The 17,993-nt window shown below is 43.5% G+C and overlaps 1 protein-coding gene across 1 annotated transcript in view; it reads left to right on the top strand.

Moving 5' to 3' along the window:
• LOC112261264 (delphilin) overlaps positions 1–17,993 on the top strand; it is a 60,592-nt gene that overhangs the window by 16,308 nt on the left and 26,291 nt on the right. The window contains 1 exon segment of the mRNA XM_042307038.1: positions 2,535–2,816. Within this exon segment, the coding sequence (XP_042162972.1) occupies positions 2,535–2,816 (282 nt within the window).

The following is a 17,993-nucleotide window of genomic DNA, read 5'->3' as shown; positions in this document are numbered from 1 at the left end:
TTTTGGTTGGACAGGTTTCTCAATTTCTTTCTTAGATTTTTGCATTCTTCATCAAACCATTTGTCATTATTGTTAATTTTCTTCGGTTTTCTATTTGAGATTTTTAGATTTGATAGGGAAGCTGAGAGGTCAAATATACTGTTAAGATTTTCTACTGCCAAGTTTACACCTTCACTATTACAGTGGAACATTTTACCCAGGAAATTGTCTAAAAGGGATTGAATTTGTTGTTGCCTAATTGTTTTTTGGTAGGTTTCCAAACTGTATTCCTTCCATCTATAGCATTTCTTAATGTTACTCAGTTCCTTTGGCTTTGATGCCTCATGATTGAGTATCTCTCTCTCTCTCTCTCTCTCTTTCTCTGTGTTCTGTTCTGTTTTCTGTTCTGTTTATGTCATATTATAATTACGTGGCCAGTTAGTTTGGTTCCCGTAATTCTCCACTTCATTATAAATTATGTCTGGCCACTCATCATATGATTCATCTAATCATGGGAACAAAAGCTAGGAGATACTCAGAGGGGTCAACAATACCAGGGCCAGGGATGACACACTGAAGGGCCAGGGATGACACACTGAAGGGCCAGGGGTGACACACTGAAGGGCCAGGGATGACACACTGAAGGGCCAGGGGTGACACACTAAAGGGCCAGGGGTGACACACTGAAGGGCCAGGGATGACACACTGAAGGGCCAGGGGTGACACACTGAAGGGCCAGGGGTGACGCACTGAAGGGCCAGGGGTGACACACTGAAGGGCCAGGGGTGACACACTGAAGGGCCAGGGGTGACACACTGAAGGGCCAGGGGTGACACACTGAAGGGCCAGGGATGACACACTGAAGGGCTAGGGATGACACACTGAAGGGCCAGGGATGACACACTGAAGGGCCAGGGGTGACACATTGAATGACCAGCATGATTCATTTTCTCTGTGTTTATCAGCTCAATCTGATTTCAGTCATAATTATTATTATCATTATATTCAATCTTTTGATCATATTAATCAATTATATTTATATGTACTCACATGATCTGTGTTGGATTTATGTTAATTTGCTTGAATTCCCATTAACAAAATATCTTTACTGATTCAATGTTAATTTGTTTAAATTTACATTAACAATCCATCTGTATTGATCCAATGTTAATTTGTATGAATTCTCATTAACAATTTAATCTGTATTGATGCGATGTTAATTTGTTTGAATTCTCATTAACAATTTAATCTGTATTGATGCGATGTTAATTTGTTTGAATTTCCATTAGCAATCCATCTGTATTGATGCCATGTTCATTTGTTTGAATTTACATGAACAATCTATCTGTAATTAGGCGACGTTGTTCACACATGTTCCTGTTTTAACCAGCTGTCAGCTGTCTTCTGTGTGTGTGTGCCTGTGGTGTGTGTGTGCGTGTCTCTGTGTGTTTGTACGTGTGTGTGTGGGTGGTGTGTGTGTGTGTGTGGGTGGTGTGTGCTGTGCTGTGCTGCCCTCTTGGCTGTTCCTGATCACTGAATGAGTTGTGTTCATCGTCAGCTGTTGCTTTTCCATCTCAGTGTGGCTGTGATGAGCCCTATGTTTTACATCTTCAATTAGCACATCATCAGTTCTAGGATGAACATGGCACCACTATTCTCTTGGTTATGCTACTAAAGACAAACAGACCAGACATGATGGCTTTTATCTGTGTTGTTGTCTACAAGATGAGAAGATGATAGTCCTTCACCTCGTGACAGACAGACGGACGGACAGACAGACAGACAGACGGACGGACGGACGGAGGGAGGGAGGGATGATAGAGAGAGTGGGAGAAAGAGAGGGAGAGAGAGGTGGTAGAGTTATATATTGCTTACTCCCACACCTTTGCTGTTGCTGTATTGGTATCTCATGCTGCAGCAGTGAGAATCCACACTGTAGCAAATGACGCCACTGCACAGAGAGCTGCCTCACTGACTGGCTCTATAGAAATCTCTCTCTATCCATCTAATCTCTCCTCCTCTGTATCCATGGACTACAGTGGCTAAATGGAAAGATAAATACTTTTAAGAAGAAGTGTGTTTGTTTAGTTTTTGTCAATCTATGGATTTCTAAGTATATTTTTATGATGAATCTACTTCACCAAGTCAACAGTGATTTGTATTCAGCTGAATGGATTTTCTTCTCCATCCTGGATACCTGATTCTCAGTTCCAGCTCTGACCTTTTCCTCTGAATCTCAGATCAGGGCTTTGGTATGAGTGGTGTGGTTTTTGGCACTAGAGTTGATGCAGACTGCTGAGGGTGTTCTCTGAGGTTTCTAGTAACATCTTCTGGTTCCCGGGGATCTCCGTAGATCAACACCATCCTTGTTTTTCTCTGATTCCTCTCTTACCTCTTGTTCCGGGCAGAGGTGACACAGACTGTTGATGGGTGACTGCTAAAGTCTACCTGGTGGTACCCTCCCTTAGATCCAAAGGGACCTCTCCACCCCTCCACCTTTCCCCCTACTTTCCCTTCATCTCACATGCTGGTCCCTCTCTCACCATGTTCACCAGGATCTTCATCCCCAAGAAGCACCGACAGCGGTTCGACGAGGCCGTGTCCCAGAGCCTGATCCAGAAGATCTGTCGCAGTAAGAGCATTAGCGAGCCGGGCCGGCAGGGCCGTCTGAGACGTAGCCGCAGCGAGGACCACCCTGACCGCCACCACGGCTCCAAACGGGCCAGCTCAGTACCTCGGGATCCTGGGGAGGATGGAGGGAGACAGGAGAGAGGAGAGAGCGGGTACAGGAAGTCCACGTTGGGCAAACCTGGGCATCAATCAGAAGCCAATCAGAGGTTAGTATACTGTATGACGTAGTTAGCTATGACTCCCACTCAGCTAAGAGAGAGAAGATTTAGGAGATTCTGTTTGTGTGGTTGGAGCTGGAGATAAACGAGATGCATTGGGTTTAAAATACCACTGAATATATATATATATATATATATATATATATATATATATATATATATATATATATATACAGCTGAAGTCAGAATTCTACATACACCTTAGCCAAATACATTTAAACTCAGTTTTTCACAATTCCTGACATTTAATCCCAGTAAAAATTCCCTGTTTTGGGTCAGTTAGGATCACCACTTTATTTTCAGAATGTGAAATGTCAGAATAATAGTAGAGAGAGAGAATGATTTATTTCAGCTTTTATTTCATTCATCACATTCCCAGTGGGTCAGAAGTTTACATACACTATATTAGTATTTGGTAGCATTGCCTTTAAATTGTTTAACTTGGGTCAAACGTTTTGGGAAGCCTTCAGGTTTGTAGGCGTCCTTGCTCGCACACGCGTTTCCAGTTCTGCCCACACATTTTCTATAGGACTGAGGTCAGAGCTTCGTGATGGCCACTCCAATACCATAACTTTGTTGTCCTTAAGCCGTTTTGCCACAACTGTGCATGGTGCATGGTGCATGGTGTCATTGTCCATTTGGAAGGCCCATTTGTGACCAGGCTTTAACTTCCTGACTGATGTCTTGAGATGTTGCTTCAATATATTCACATAAATGTTTTTCCTCATGATGCCATCTATTTTGTGAAGTGCACCAGTCCCTCCTGCAGCAAAGCACTCTCACAACATGATGCTGCCACCCCCGTGCTTCACGGTTGGGATGGTGTTCTTCGGCTTGCAAGCTCCCCTCTTTTTCCTCCAAACATAATGATGGTCATTATGGCCAAACAGTTTTATTTTTGTTTCATCAGACAAGAGGACATTTCCCCAAAAAGTATGATCTCTGTCCCCATGTGCAGTTGCAAACCGTAGTCTGGCTTTTTTTTAGCAGTGGCTTCGGAGTAGTTTCGAAGTAGTAGCTTCTTCCTTGCTGAGCAGCCTTTCAGGTTATGTCGATATAGGACTCGTTTTACTGTGGATATAGACACTTTTGTACCTGTTTCCTCCAGCATCTTCCCAAGGGCCTTTGCTGTTGTTCTGGGATTGATTTGCACTTTTCACACCAAAGTACGCTCATCTCTAGGAGACAGAACGCGTATCCTTCCTGAGCGGTATGACAGCTGTGTGGTCCCATGGTGTTTATACTTGCGTACTATTGTTTGTACAGATGAATGTGGTACCTTCAGGCGTTTGGAAATTGCTACCAAGGATGAACCAGACTTGTGGAGGTCTACAATATTTTTCTGAAGTCTTGGATGATTTCTTATGATTTTCCCATGATGTCAAGCAAAGAGGCACTGAGTTTTAAGGTAGGCCTTGAAATACATCCACACCTCCAATTGACTCAAATTATGTAAATTGGCCTAAGACATACAGTAGGCTCAGCTCTAAGACATACAGTAGGCTCTGCTCTAAGACATATAGTAGGTCAGCTCTAAGACATACAGTAGGCTCAGCTCTAAGACATATAGTAGGCTCAGCTCTAAGACATACAGTAGGCTCAGCTCTAAGACATATAGTAGGTCAGCTCTAAGACATACAGTAGGCTCAGCTCTAAGACATATAGTAGGCTCAGCTCTAAGACATACAGTAGGCTCAGCTCTAAGACATATAGTAGGTCAGCTCTAAGACACACAGTAGGCTCAGCTCTAAGACATATAGTAGGCTCAGCTCTAAGACATATAGTAGGCTCAGCTCTAAGACATACAGTAGGCTCAGCTCTAGGACATATAGTAGGTCAACTCTAAGACAAACAGTCGGCTCAGCTCTAAGACATATACAGTGCCTTGCGAAAGTATTCGGCCCCCTTGAACTTTGCGACCTTTTGCCACATTTCAGGCTTCAAACATAAAGATATAAAACTGTATTTTTTTGTGAAGAATCAACAACAAGTGGGACACAATCATGAAGTGGAACGACATTTATTGGATATTTCAAACTTTTTTAACAAATCAAAAACTGAAAAATTGGGCGTGCAAAATTATTCAGCCCCCTTAAGTTAATACTTTGTAGCGCCACCTTTTGCTGCGATTACAGCTGTAAGTCGCTTGGGGTATGTCTCTATCGGTTTTGCACATCGAGAGACTGAAATTTTTCCCATTCCTCCTTGCAAAACAGCTCGAGCTCAGTGAGGTTGGATGGAGAGCATTTGTGAACAGCAGTTTTCAGTTCTTTCCACAGATTCTCGATTGGATTCAGGTCTGGACTTTGACTTGGCCATTCTAACACCTGGATATGTTTATTTTTTAACCATTCCATTGTAGATTTTGCTTTATGTTTTGGATCATTGTCTTGTTGGAAGACAAATCTCCGTCCCAGTCTCAGGTCTTTTGCAGACTCCATCAGGTTTTCTTCCAGAATGGTCCTGTATTTGGCTCCATCCATCTTCCCATCAATTTTAACCATCTTCCCTGTCCCCGCTGAAGAAAAGCAGGCCCAAACCATGATGCTGCCACCACCATGTTTGACAGTGGGGATGGTGTGTTCAGGGTGATGAGCTGTGTTGCTTTTACGCCACACATAACGTTTTGCATTGTTGCCAAAAAGTTCAATTTTGGTTTCATCTGACCAGAGCACCTTCTTCCACATGTTTGGTGTGTCTCCCAGGTGGCTTGTGGCAAACTTTAAACGACACTTTTTATGGATATCTTTAAGAAATGGCTTTCTTCTTGCCACTCTTCCATAAAGGCCAGATTGGTGCAATATACGACTGATTGTTGTCCTATGGACAGAGTCTCCCACCTCAGCTGTAGATCTCTGCAGTTCATCCAAAGTGATCATGGGCCTCTTGGCTGCATCTCTGATCAGTCTTCTCCTTGTATGAGCTGAAAGTTTAGGGGGACGGCCAGGTCTTGGTAGATTTGCAGTGGTCTGATACTCCTTCCATTTCAATATTATCGCTTGCACAGTGCTCCTAGGGATGTTTAAAGCTTGGGAAATCTTTTTGTATCCAAATCCGGCTTTAAACTTCTTCACAACAGTATCTCGGACCTGCCTGGTGTGTTCCTTGTTCTTCATGATGCTCTCTGCGCTTTTAACGGACCTCTGAGACTATCACAGTGCAGGTGCATTTATACGGAGACTTGATTACACACAGGTGGATTGTATTTATCATCATTAGTCATTTAGGTCAACATTGGATCATTCAGAGATCCTCACTGAACTTCTGGAGAGAGCTTGCTGCACTGAAAGTAAAGGGGCTGAATAATTTTGCACGCCCAATTTTTCAGTTTTTGATTTGTTAAAAAAGTTTGAAATATCCAATAAATGTTGTTCCACTTCATGATTGTGTCCCACTTGTTGTTGATTCTTCACAAAAAAATACAGTTTTATATCTTTATGTTTGAGGCCTGAAATGTGGCAAAAGGTCGCAAAGTTCAAGGGGGCCGAATACTTTCGCAAGGCACTGTACAGTAGCCTCAGCTCTAAGACATACAGTAGGCTCAGCTCTAAGACATACAGTAGGCTCAGCTCTAAGACATACAGTAGGCTCAGCTCTAAGACATACAGTAGGCTCAGCTCTAAGATATACAGTAGGCTCAGCTCTAAGACATACAGTAGGCTCAGCTCTAAGACATACAGTAGGCTCAGCTCTAAGACATACAGTAGGCTCAGCTCTAAGACATACAGTAGGCTCAGCTCTAAGACATACAGTAGGCTCAGCTCTAAGATATACAGTAGGCTCAGCTCTAAGACATACAGTAGGCTCAGCTCTAAGACATACAGTAGGCTCAGCTCTAAGACATACAGTAGGCCCAGCTCTAAGATATACAGTAGGCTCAGATATAAGACATACAGTAGGCTCAGCTCTAAGACATACAGTAGCCATGCTGGAAACACTTGGTTGGTTATTTTTGTTGAATATAAATACCAATCTTGTTTTTGCATTAATTCCACAACGAGGTTTAACAGCTCTTTCTTGCTTGACAGATCTGCTAACCTAGCTAAGCGGCTAGTCATCAAGCTAACAAAGTTAGTCCCAGATGAGTTTTCCAGTGGAGCCCTCTTGTCTGGAGAAGTAAATGAATGGTTCCTGTGCTGTAGGAGCTGTATCTACTACGCTTTGTTTCAGGGCAAACTGGATCACTCAGAGTTCCAATACGGCTATTGTTTGCTTGCCAAGGATAATAGGCTTGAGGTGGCTTCCTTGATCGCGCAAGTCGTGAAATGTTTACCTTTTCTCCGCCAGTGGCTGGACGGCGTTCGCACTTATTGGATGCATGTCCTTCTTGTTGTTTGTTGTTATCTGACTGGCTGGGGTTGCACAGAGTTCATTCGCCAGGGGAGCCATCTCCTACCTCTCCTCCCCCATATGATAGAGGAGTCGAAGGAGCACAGCAAGAGGAGTATGGCAATCAAAGATGGTCGCATGTCACGAGCCGTGGAAGCTAAAGGCAGCGGCCTCCCACAAAGCAGTCTACACTCCCAACGAGAGGCCCGGTGCGGATAAAAACAGCGAATAGTTTCACCATCCTGGAGCCTGATCTTCCTGCACCTTCGTCGCTGGGGGTTCCTGTGTCCTACTCCTTCCCCTACGATTTTGAATTCGATGTCGGCAACCTGCAATCTCTGCTCTGGATCTAGTGGGGATTCTCCATCTGTCGTAGGCCTGCGCCGGGAGTTACGTGCTGAAGTTATCCTGCCTCTCGCCTGTCCTCAAAGGGTTCCCCGAATCTTGTGAAGCGAAGGAGGGGGCGGATTTCCTTGTCCTTCTCGCCAGCCGTGATTTTAGGCAGCTCCATGGTAAGAAATGTGACTGTTCCTGGTGCAAAAACAATGTCATATTCCTGAGATTGAGTAAATTACATTACTAAGCTGCTCTTGAATGTGCTATATCAGGACATGGAAATCAATTCTATCGTAGTCCATGTGGCTTTTAATGACATTATGAAGGGCAGCTCTGAACAGTTGAAACTGGATTTTAAAGAGCTGATTGACTCTTTGCTAGACACTAATTAAAGACACATCCAATCTGGCCCTGTGCCTGTTCTGATGGTGTTTATATATTGGAGAGTTGAGACCAAATCACGGACGCTGGACAGAGTGGATTTCAGTTGTAACAAAAGACAGTTTTAATGAGTCAAAGATATCTTGTCCCGCAGTTTTACGTGCACGGATCTAGTTCATATAACTCGGCAAGGAGTCAGGTGAAAAAGAGGCCTTATACAAAGGTTACATTCATTTTTATACATAGAATAAAGTAGGGAGTCTTGTCGTTTTGGTCTTCTGACTGGTCACAAAGGGTTGGAGGCGGGCCTTGCTCTAGCCAGAGCGGGCCCCATTGGTGCATAGCAGAGTCTTGTTCTCTGAGCTCCCTTTGACCTGGACTGAGTGAGATGTGTGTTTATACAAGGAGACATTTGTGTATCAGGAAATCTGACACAGGAGAGCAGAGGGGGTCAGTTTTATGGCTGGGTGTATGTGTTCTTGCGATGGAATGTCTTTGTTTCCTGGGGTCGGGAGACAACAAAGCTGAGGGGATAGTGTTAGGGGGGTAGTTTTATTGCTGGCTGTGTGAGCTAGTTCCTATTTTAACAGGGGTAGGTAAGATGACTTGAGTCAGGCGGTTTGGCTTGGCGCTGTATAATATATGAGCTATGTGTATGAATGTTTACATATATATACATATATGACAAATCCCCCTCTTCACGTCTACTAGACGTGAAAACTATAGCAGAAAGGTGGTGGTTCCAGTCGTGGGTATACATAAGGTGGTGCTTCTAACCTTGTCTGGTGTGCATGCTGGGTCTGTAGGTGTAGTCCTACGTTTGGTGCGTGTGAGATTGAAGGGAGTGGTGCTAGGAATGTTATCAGGGATAGGGGTTGGGGTGAGAGGGGTTGATGCTTTAATATGTGTTTGTTGTTCTATTAACCATGAGAGAGTGCCTAAGGACACCCCAAAGATCAGTAGGAATATTACAAACAAAGGGCCAGATATCCCCAGCCTCACCCAGGGAGGGAGAAATGTCCCTCTATCTGGGCGAGGTTCCTTTTTCAGGGGAGGCGGAGTTTGATGCCGCATCACCTGAGGAAGGAGTGTCTTCATTTGGAATCGAATTTAGGCCGCTCAAATCAGCTCTGACTTCAGTCAGTGTTCTGGAAGGAGTTGGGGCTAGGGTGCAATGTGTAAGGTGGTGCCAAGGTGCGCCTGATTTACCTTTGACCTGGACTGAGTGTGAAGTAACCTCCTTCACTTCGTACGGTCCAGTCCACCTGGGTTCCAGCCACTTTATCTTGTGGACTTTTAACCCTCACCCAGTCACCAACCTTTACCTTCAGTGGTGGCGTGTCCCCCGGCAGCTCCCCTTCCTGGACCTTGTGAACCTGGGTAGAGAGTGCTGCAGAGAGAACCGTCAGTTTTTTCACATAATCAGACATTACAATTTGTTGTACATCAAGAGCGGGCATATGACCTCCCTCCCTTGGTGGACCAGGCATGACTCTTCCAGTCATTATCTCATGAGGAGAGAGATGGGTGCCTGCTCCTGGTGAGGCTCTCATGGCCATCAGCACCAGAGGCAGGACTTCAACCCATGTCAACTTCGTACCTGCACATACTGGTGGGCCCTGTGGGTAGGCATTTTAGCCAGTGTACTTCTTGGGTTTCAGACAGCGTGGGCGTCGGCTGGAGTGGCATCATCATAATTCTTGCTGGGCGATCAGGTGTTGAAGAGGGAGGGTTGGTGGATACTTCCACTCCACTTTCAGTAGTATTTGAGGGAACTTGATAGTAGAATAGGTGCATCCTGTGTCTACCAGGAATTGATGGGGGACACCCTCAACTTCACACATCATAGTTGGTTCAGTGTGCTGTTGAAAATGTTGTCTCCCTTCTCCTGCCGTGGGTGGTGGGAATCTTCATGGCCAGGGCATGGCGTTCCCTGCCATACCTTGGAACTGTGGTAGGTTGTAATCTTGCTGCTCCTGCTGCATGTGGCTAGATCCTGGGTGTTTGTATGCTGGCTGTTGCTGTTACAGGATATACTGCTGTGGGGGAGGGTATTGGGGTGGTTGGGCCCCCCTAGTGGCATTGTGTGAGGCTGCCTGCTGTTGGATCATCTGAGAGACAGTCTGTGCTACTATCTGAGTGATATCTGGCTGCTCCCCTTGGTCTTGAGTTTCTTCTGCAAGCATTTGTTTTTTAGGTTTCTCACCTTTCTGTGCCTATTTTAGTTGAAGCTTCAAGAGTTGAACTTGGAGGGACTGGACCTGGCTCTCAGCTCCCCCTCTTTCCTTGTGGTGTTGGGATACATGGTGGTGCACATGCGTATTGAATTGGGTCAGAGGAAGTGCAATCAACCCCACTGTTCCTCTGAGTTTGGTTTTAACATCTCCAGGACACCCGTTCACCACCATTTCCTTCCACATGCTGAGTGTGGTATCAGTGTGATTGAATGGTTCTTCGTGGACCGATCTCCATGTGGTCTTAGCCCTGTCCAGGTATGCTGCAGGTTGCTCACCTGGGTTGATTGTAAAGGAGGATAAGGTGGCATGGTTTCTTTCTGTAGGGTATGCTCTCCGTAAAACTTCCCATAATCTAGTACGGAAGTTGTCTATGGGGAGTGTTGGGGCCCGCCATTCAAGGCCAGCTGCTGTCATGAGGGCCTCCATGGTTCCGTGATCAGTGGCTCTTGCTAGTAGTGCTTTCATGTCTCCTAGGCAGAGTTGCAGGCCTGATGTAAGAGTCTGCAGTTGGAGTAGCCACGCTGAAGCTCCCCCATGTAAGCTAGGCATCTGTTCCATCAAGGTTGTTAAATCAGTCATTTTCCAGGGCTGGTACTCCAAAGTGTGTGCATCACCAGGTGTCGGTCGCAGGGGGTACTGTCCTGCCATCTCCTGCTCTCGCTCTCTTCTATCAGCGATTCTGGAGGACCGACGGAGTGTTTCGGACCCCATTGATTCAGTGACTTCGGTTACTGTTCCTCTCATTATGCCTTCCACACGATAGGCTCCCTGTCTGTTGTTATCTTGGTTAGCCATAAGCTCCCTGAGTTCCTTAGCTCAATCTATTGATGATTGCAGCAGCTCCTGCATCTATCCTACCGATCCTCGACTTCGGCGATGTCATCTACAAAATGGCTTCCAACACTCTACTCAGCAAACTGGATGCAGTCTATCACAGTGCCATCCGTTTTGTCACTAAAGCACCTTATACCACCCACCACTGCGACCTGTATGCTCTAGTCGGCTGGCCCTCGTTACATATTCGTCGCCAGACCCACTGGCTCCAGGTCATCTACAAGTCCATGCTAGGTAAAGCTCCGCCTTATCTCAGTTCACTGGTCACGATGGCAACACCCATCCGTAGCACGCGCTCCAGCAGGTGTATCTCACTGATCATCCCTAAAGCCAACACCTCATTTGGCCGCCTTTCGTTCCAGTACTCTGCTGCCTGTGACTGGAACGAATTGCAAAAATCGCTGAAGTTGGAGACTTTTATCTCCCTCACCAACTTCAAACATCAGCTATCTGAGCAGCTAACCGATCGCTGCAGCTGTACATAGTCTATTGGTAAATAGCCCACCCATTTTCACCTACCTCATCCCCATACTGTTTTTATTTATTTACTTTTCTGCTCTTTTGCACACCAATATCTCTACCTGTACATGACCATCTGATCATTTATCACTCCAGTGTTAATCTGCAAAATTGTAATTATTCGCCTACCTCATCATGCCTTTTGCACACATTGTATATAGACTCCCCCCTTTGTTTTCTACTGTGTTATTGACTTGTTAATTGTTTATTCCATGTGTAACTCTGTGTTGTCTGCTCACACTGCTATGCTTTATCTTGGCCAGGTCGCAGTTGCAAATGAGAACTTGTTCTCAACTAGCCTACCTGGTTAAATAAAGGTGAAATAAATAAAAAAATTAAAAAAATCTTAGTCACGTTTGGAGCTCCCATCGGAACTGGGGTGAGCACCATGCCAATTTCTTCTTCGTTTTCGATATCCATGTTCTGATGACAGTCCTCCCTATCCGTCTGATAGAAGTGGTTTGAATCTAATCTTGTTTGTAGGTGTCCTCTGGTTTCAGAGGTGAGCGAGTTCACAGAGGAGCATTGCGGCCTCCGTTCCTGGGGGAGGCCTCCTGCGCCTGGAGTCCCAGTTTCGAGCTGTTCACATACAATATGGCCACCCGTTATCCCCAGTGTCATTTCCCCTTTTAACTCCCCTTGGTCTACTCTCAGAACTGGAGCCTGTATTGCGGGAGGTGCCCTGGGCAGGAATGGGTTGTTACCGTGGAATGGGTTGTGTGACGGGCTCCGGTGATTTTGTCCCTTTGAGTATGGCGGGGGCTGAACTGCCTCCTTTGTCAATTGTGGATATAGTGAGGGAGAAACGGCCTCAGGGGGAGCCGTGGGCAAGTCCTCAGGCGGAGCTTTAACATCCCCCATTGACGCAGAAGCCACGCACATCATATCTGGTTTGTTTTTGGTCTGCATCCTCCTACACACTTCTATAGCCCATGTTCCTACATTTAATTCTGCTTCTGCCCGCTTTCTCTCTCTAGTCCCTTCCTTCTTGAACCAATGAGCTTTGTTCCTCTCTGTCTCACTTGCCGTTGCTTTCCCTACGTCTTCCTGTAGCTTTCTCTGCATATCTTGGAGATTCCACCCTGTAGGGGGTCCCCCGCTAAAGTAACCTGCTTGTGTCCATTTTAACCGTAATCCTTTCCACACTTTCTCCACTTTCTCATACTGTTCTTGACCTCCCGCTACATGAATTATACTCTGATCTAAATATTCATTGAATCCGAGTTTGGGCGTGGTGGCTGCAGAACTTTTTATCTAATTCGTCTGATAATGTGTATAATGCGTTTGTCTAGGTTTTAGTCAGTCCTTTGTGTAGCTTATTTCTATCTTTGTATACTCAGCCCGTCTCTGTTCGAGACCTGGGATGTACTGTATCGCTAGCTCAAAGTTCTCCCATATGCGCCCCCACCCGTGGTCAGATTAGTAATGTAGCGGCAGTTACGTGTGTGCCTCTCCAGCAGTAATTTGAATTTGTTCAGTGATTTATTTAAGTATTTTCTAGAAATGATTCGGCGATTTCCTTTTGGAACAATATATCAGTGAATATATGCGGTTCTATAACAATCGTCAGAGTAATTCTAGCTCTGTAGGAAATATAGAAGAACTCAAAAAAATGTTCTGCGAATCATTTAAATACTTTCTGTAAATAATTCAGTAACTTACTTTATGAACTTATATCAGTAAATTCAAGTGATTCTATAACAATTGTCAGAACAATTTTAAACTTTAGGCAATATCAACAGCAATGAAAAAAGCGAAAATCAGTGTTCGAGGCCAGCGGCTGTCAATCAAGGTTGCACGGCGATTTGGCTACTAAAGTAGCTTTGTCTATCAGCACGTGTGCATAATAGCCAAGGTACGTATCTCAAACGTTTCTCTCAATTTAATTTCCCCGGTCTCAAAATCATGGAACGTCAACTCTGGTTATATTATGTTATTGTTTGATGTGCAATGGTCACATCATTCCCGATCTCTGTCTAGTGGAACGCCAAACTTACATATCCTATATCTACTCGACTACACCTCTTACATAACCTGTTAAATAGTACACAGCTTTTTAATAGGGAATTTTTCATGCAGATTAATTCGATCCAACCACACCTCAACAAGACCTATTCGTTATCAATAGGACATTTTACTTGCAGATTCGGTTCATCTATTATTTAACTTTAACCACACCTCCACAAGACCTATTCGATATCAATAGGATATTTTACTTGCAGATTCGGTTCATCTATTATTTAACTATAACCACACCTCCACAAGACCTATTCGATCGTACACAACGTATCAATAGGACATTTTACATGCAGATTCGGTTCATCTATAACCACATTCATTCGTATGAAATTCTCATTGAATTTCCAACATCCATAATCGTGTCCTTTACATGTTAAAACACAGCCTCTATTTAACGTCACCTCTATACACAACCTAATATATTTATAATTAGGACAGTTTTCTATGCAGATTTCGGAACAAATAGGGTCCCGAAGGAATTTAACACATTGGTCAATCACAATTCACACATTCCTATTAAAATAACTCAGTATAGGCCAATTAATAAAAATTAAAAAATTAAAATCATTTTTTATTTTTTATTTTTTTTATACAAAACAAGATATCTTTAATCAATGCCTTAGGTTCTTATGTAAAAAATAATTTGGCAACGATTCATACTCACGCCCAGTACTTTCTGATCAAAATTTGGTTTAGGCTATAATACAATATGCAGATTTCGATTTAACAGGCTTTGCTTACCTTATTTAGTAGAGCGCTCTGATCAGATTTCCTGAGGCAAGATGAATGGCTGATTTTCTCCTGGTTCGGTCACTCTTCCGTCTGATTCGAACCGGATGATTTGTCTCGCCTCTCACACCAATTTATCATAGATCGAATTTAGGAAAAGCCATCCTCTTGCTACCATGTTCTGATGGTGTTTATATATTGGAGAGTTGAGACCAAATCACGGACGCTGGACAGAGTGGATTTCAGTTGTAACAAAAGACAGTTTTAATGAGTCAAAGATATCTTGTCCCGCAGTTTTACGTGCACGGATCTAGTTCATATAACTCGGCAAGGAGTCAGGTGAAAAAGAGGCCTTATACAAAGGTTACATTCATTTTTATACATAGAATAAAGTAGGTGGAGTCTTGTCCTTTTGGTCTTCTGACTGGTCACAAAGGGTTGGTGGCGGGCCTTGCTCTAGCCAGAGCGGGCCCCATTGGTGCATAGCAGAGTCTTGTTCTCTGAGCTCCCTTTGACCTGGACTGAGTGAGATGTGTGTTTATACAAGGAGACATTTGTGTATCAGGAAATCTGACACAGGAGAGCAGAGGGGGTCAGTTTATGGCTGGGTGTATGTGTTCTTGCGATGGAATGTCTTTGTTTCCTGGGGTCGGGAGACAACAAAGCTGAGGGGATAGTGTTAGGGGGGTAGTTTTATTGCTGGCTGTGTGAGCTAGTTCCTGTTTTAAACAGGGGTAGGTAAGATGACTTGAGTCAGGCGGTTTGGCTTGGCGCTGTATAATATATGAGCTATGTGTATGAATGTTTACATATATATACATATATGACATGCCCTCTCTGAATCGTGGCAGTGAACGCTTTAGCAGTATTCTTTATCTTCACAACTGGCTACATGATTATTGCAGCTCAATGGGTGTAACTTTTTTTGCCAATTTTGATAACTTTTGGAAACAAAACAAATTTTATAAGGAGGATGGGATCCACCCAAATCATTTGGGTTCCTGGATCCTCTCACAACATTATAAGGCTGTGTTGAGACAATGACTTATCAATGACCCAAGCCCAGCTCAGTTAATCCCTACCATTGTGTCGCTGAGTTGTCATAAGGCTTTAGCAAATATACATTATACCAGGGGCGTTGGTAGACACAACGTAATGACCTAATTTATGTTCCTGTAACTTCCCTGAATGCCTCTGCTGATCCTGCAGCCACTGTATGCAGCAATCATGTACCTATGAACCAGATTCATGCTGTTATTCCTGAGGCAGTGTGCCCTAGTAGGAAGTGCACTGTGTGCAGCTCACCCTGCACTAACATAAATAACATGAGAATATCTACTTTGGCTAAGCTTCCCAGTAAAGCAATGAAAACAAGCAAGCATCCCAGAAAAGTGTTCAACATAGCCCATGTTAACACATGTTGTTTAAGAAACAAGGTTCATGACATTAATTAATTGCTAGTAACAGATGACATTCATATTCTGAAATTCCACAAATTAACTTTTAAGAAAGCACACCTGTTAATTGAAATGCATTTCAGGTGACTACCTCATGAAGCTGGTTGAGAGAATGCCAAGAGTGTGCAAAGCTGTCATCAAGGCAAAGGGTGGCTATTTGAAGAATCTCAAATATAAAATAAATGTTGATTTGTTCAACACTTTTTTGGTAACAACATGATTCCATATGTTATTTCATAGTTTTGATGTCTTCACTATTATTCTACAGTGTAGAAAATAGTAAAAATAAACAAAAACCCTTGAATGGGGCTCCCGAGTGGCACAGCAGTCTAAGGCACTGCATCTCAGTGCAAGAGGCGTCACTACAGTAACCTGGTTCAAATCCAGGCTGTATCACATCTGGCCATGATTGGATCACATTTGGCCATGATCGCACAACTGGCCCAGTGTCGTCCGGGTTTGGCAGGGGTAGGCCGTCATTGTAAATAAGAATTTGTTCTTAACTGACTTGCCTAGTTAAATAAATAAAACATTTAATTGTAGGTGTTCTAAAACTTTTGACCGGTAGTGTGTGTGTTATTGCTTTACATCCCCTGCTATATTGTGGATAAAGAGTTACCTGTCTAACAGAACACAGAGGGTGTTCTTTAATAGAAGCCTCTCCAACATAACTGAGGTAGAATCGGGAATTTCCCAGGGCAGCTGTCTAGGCCCCATACTTTTTTCTATCTTTACTAACGACATGCCACTGGCTTTGAGCAGTGTGTCAATGAATGTGGATGACTCAACACTATACACGTCAGCTACTACAGATTGAAATGACTGAAACACTTAACAAAGAGCTGCAGTTCGTTTCAGAATGGGTGGCAAGGTATTAGTTAGTCCTAAATATTTCTAAAACTACAAGTATTGTATTTGGGACAAATCATTCACTAAACCCTAAACCTCAACTTAATCTTGTAATAAATAATGTGGAAATTGAGCAAGTTGAGGTGATTAAACTGCTTGGAGTAACCCTGGATGGTAAACTGTCATAGTCAAAACATATTGCTACAACAGTAGCTAAGATAGGGAGCAGTCTGTCTATGATAAAACACTACTCTACCTTCTTAACAGTACTATCAACAAGGCAGGTGCTACAGGCTCTTGTTTTGTTGCACCTGGACTATTGTTCAGTTTTGTGGTCAGGTCCCACAAAGAGGGATTTAGGAAAATTCCAATTGGCTCAGAACAGGGCACCACGGCTGACTCTTGGATATACAAAGAGAGGTAACATTAATAATATGCATGTCAATCTCTCCTGGTTCAAAGTGGAGAAGGGATTGACTTCATCACTACTTGCATTTGTGAGGTATTTATATGTTGAAAGCACGAGCTGTCTGTTTAAACGACTAGCACACACCTCAGACACCCATGCATACTCCACAAGACATGCCACCAGAGGTCTCTTCACAGTACAACATAGCGCAATGACTATATGTAACTCAATTCCACATCAGGTGATGCAAGCAGTAAAATTTGATTTAAGAAACAGATAGAAATACACCCTATGGAACAGCGTAGACTGTGAAGCAACACACACATAGGCACAGACACATGCATACACACACATGATAACATACACACTATACACACACGCACACATAGATTTTGTGTTGTAGATATGTGGTAGTGGAGTAGGGACCTGAGGGCACACACTTACTGTGTTGTGAAATCTGTTATGCATGTCTTGTAATGTTTTTAAAATTGTATAACTGCCTTAATTTTGCCGGACCCCAGGAAGAATTGCTAATGGGGATCCAAAATAAATACAAATACATACAGTATGCTCAGCTCTAAGCCATACAGTAGCTCAGTTTATCTGCTGTAGCAGCCTGGTCTCATTGACTAGACGTAACATAGTAAATGTAAATCTTTGACACTCAAATTAGTATGATATGTTACGTTTGGTATTGTTACATAAGACAAGCAAAAAACAAAAGTACGGTGGTTGGTCAAGGTGGATGAGTTGATGTATAACACAAACGTCTAGCGCGAGTTCAAATCTCATCACAGACAACTTTAGCATTTGATCTAATTAGCAATTTTTCAACTTCTTACTACTTTTTAGATACTTTGCAACTACTTAGCATGTTAGCTAACCCTTTTCCTATTGCTAACCCTTTTAGCTAACACTTCCCCTAACTCTAACCCTAACCTTAACCCTTTTAGCCAACCCTTCCCCTAACCTTAACCCTTTAACCTAACTCCTAAACTTAACACTAACCTTAACCCTAACCCCTTAACCCTAACCTCTAGCCTAGCTAACGTCAGCTAGCTAATGT

The sequence above is a fragment of the Oncorhynchus tshawytscha genome, linkage group LG27, assembly GCF_018296145.1.
Source record: "Oncorhynchus tshawytscha isolate Ot180627B linkage group LG27, Otsh_v2.0, whole genome shotgun sequence".
Lineage (NCBI taxonomy): Eukaryota > Metazoa > Chordata > Actinopteri > Salmoniformes > Salmonidae > Oncorhynchus > Oncorhynchus tshawytscha.
Note: the sequence above shows the minus strand (reverse complement) of the source record. Positions and strands in the feature narration are given on the sequence as shown.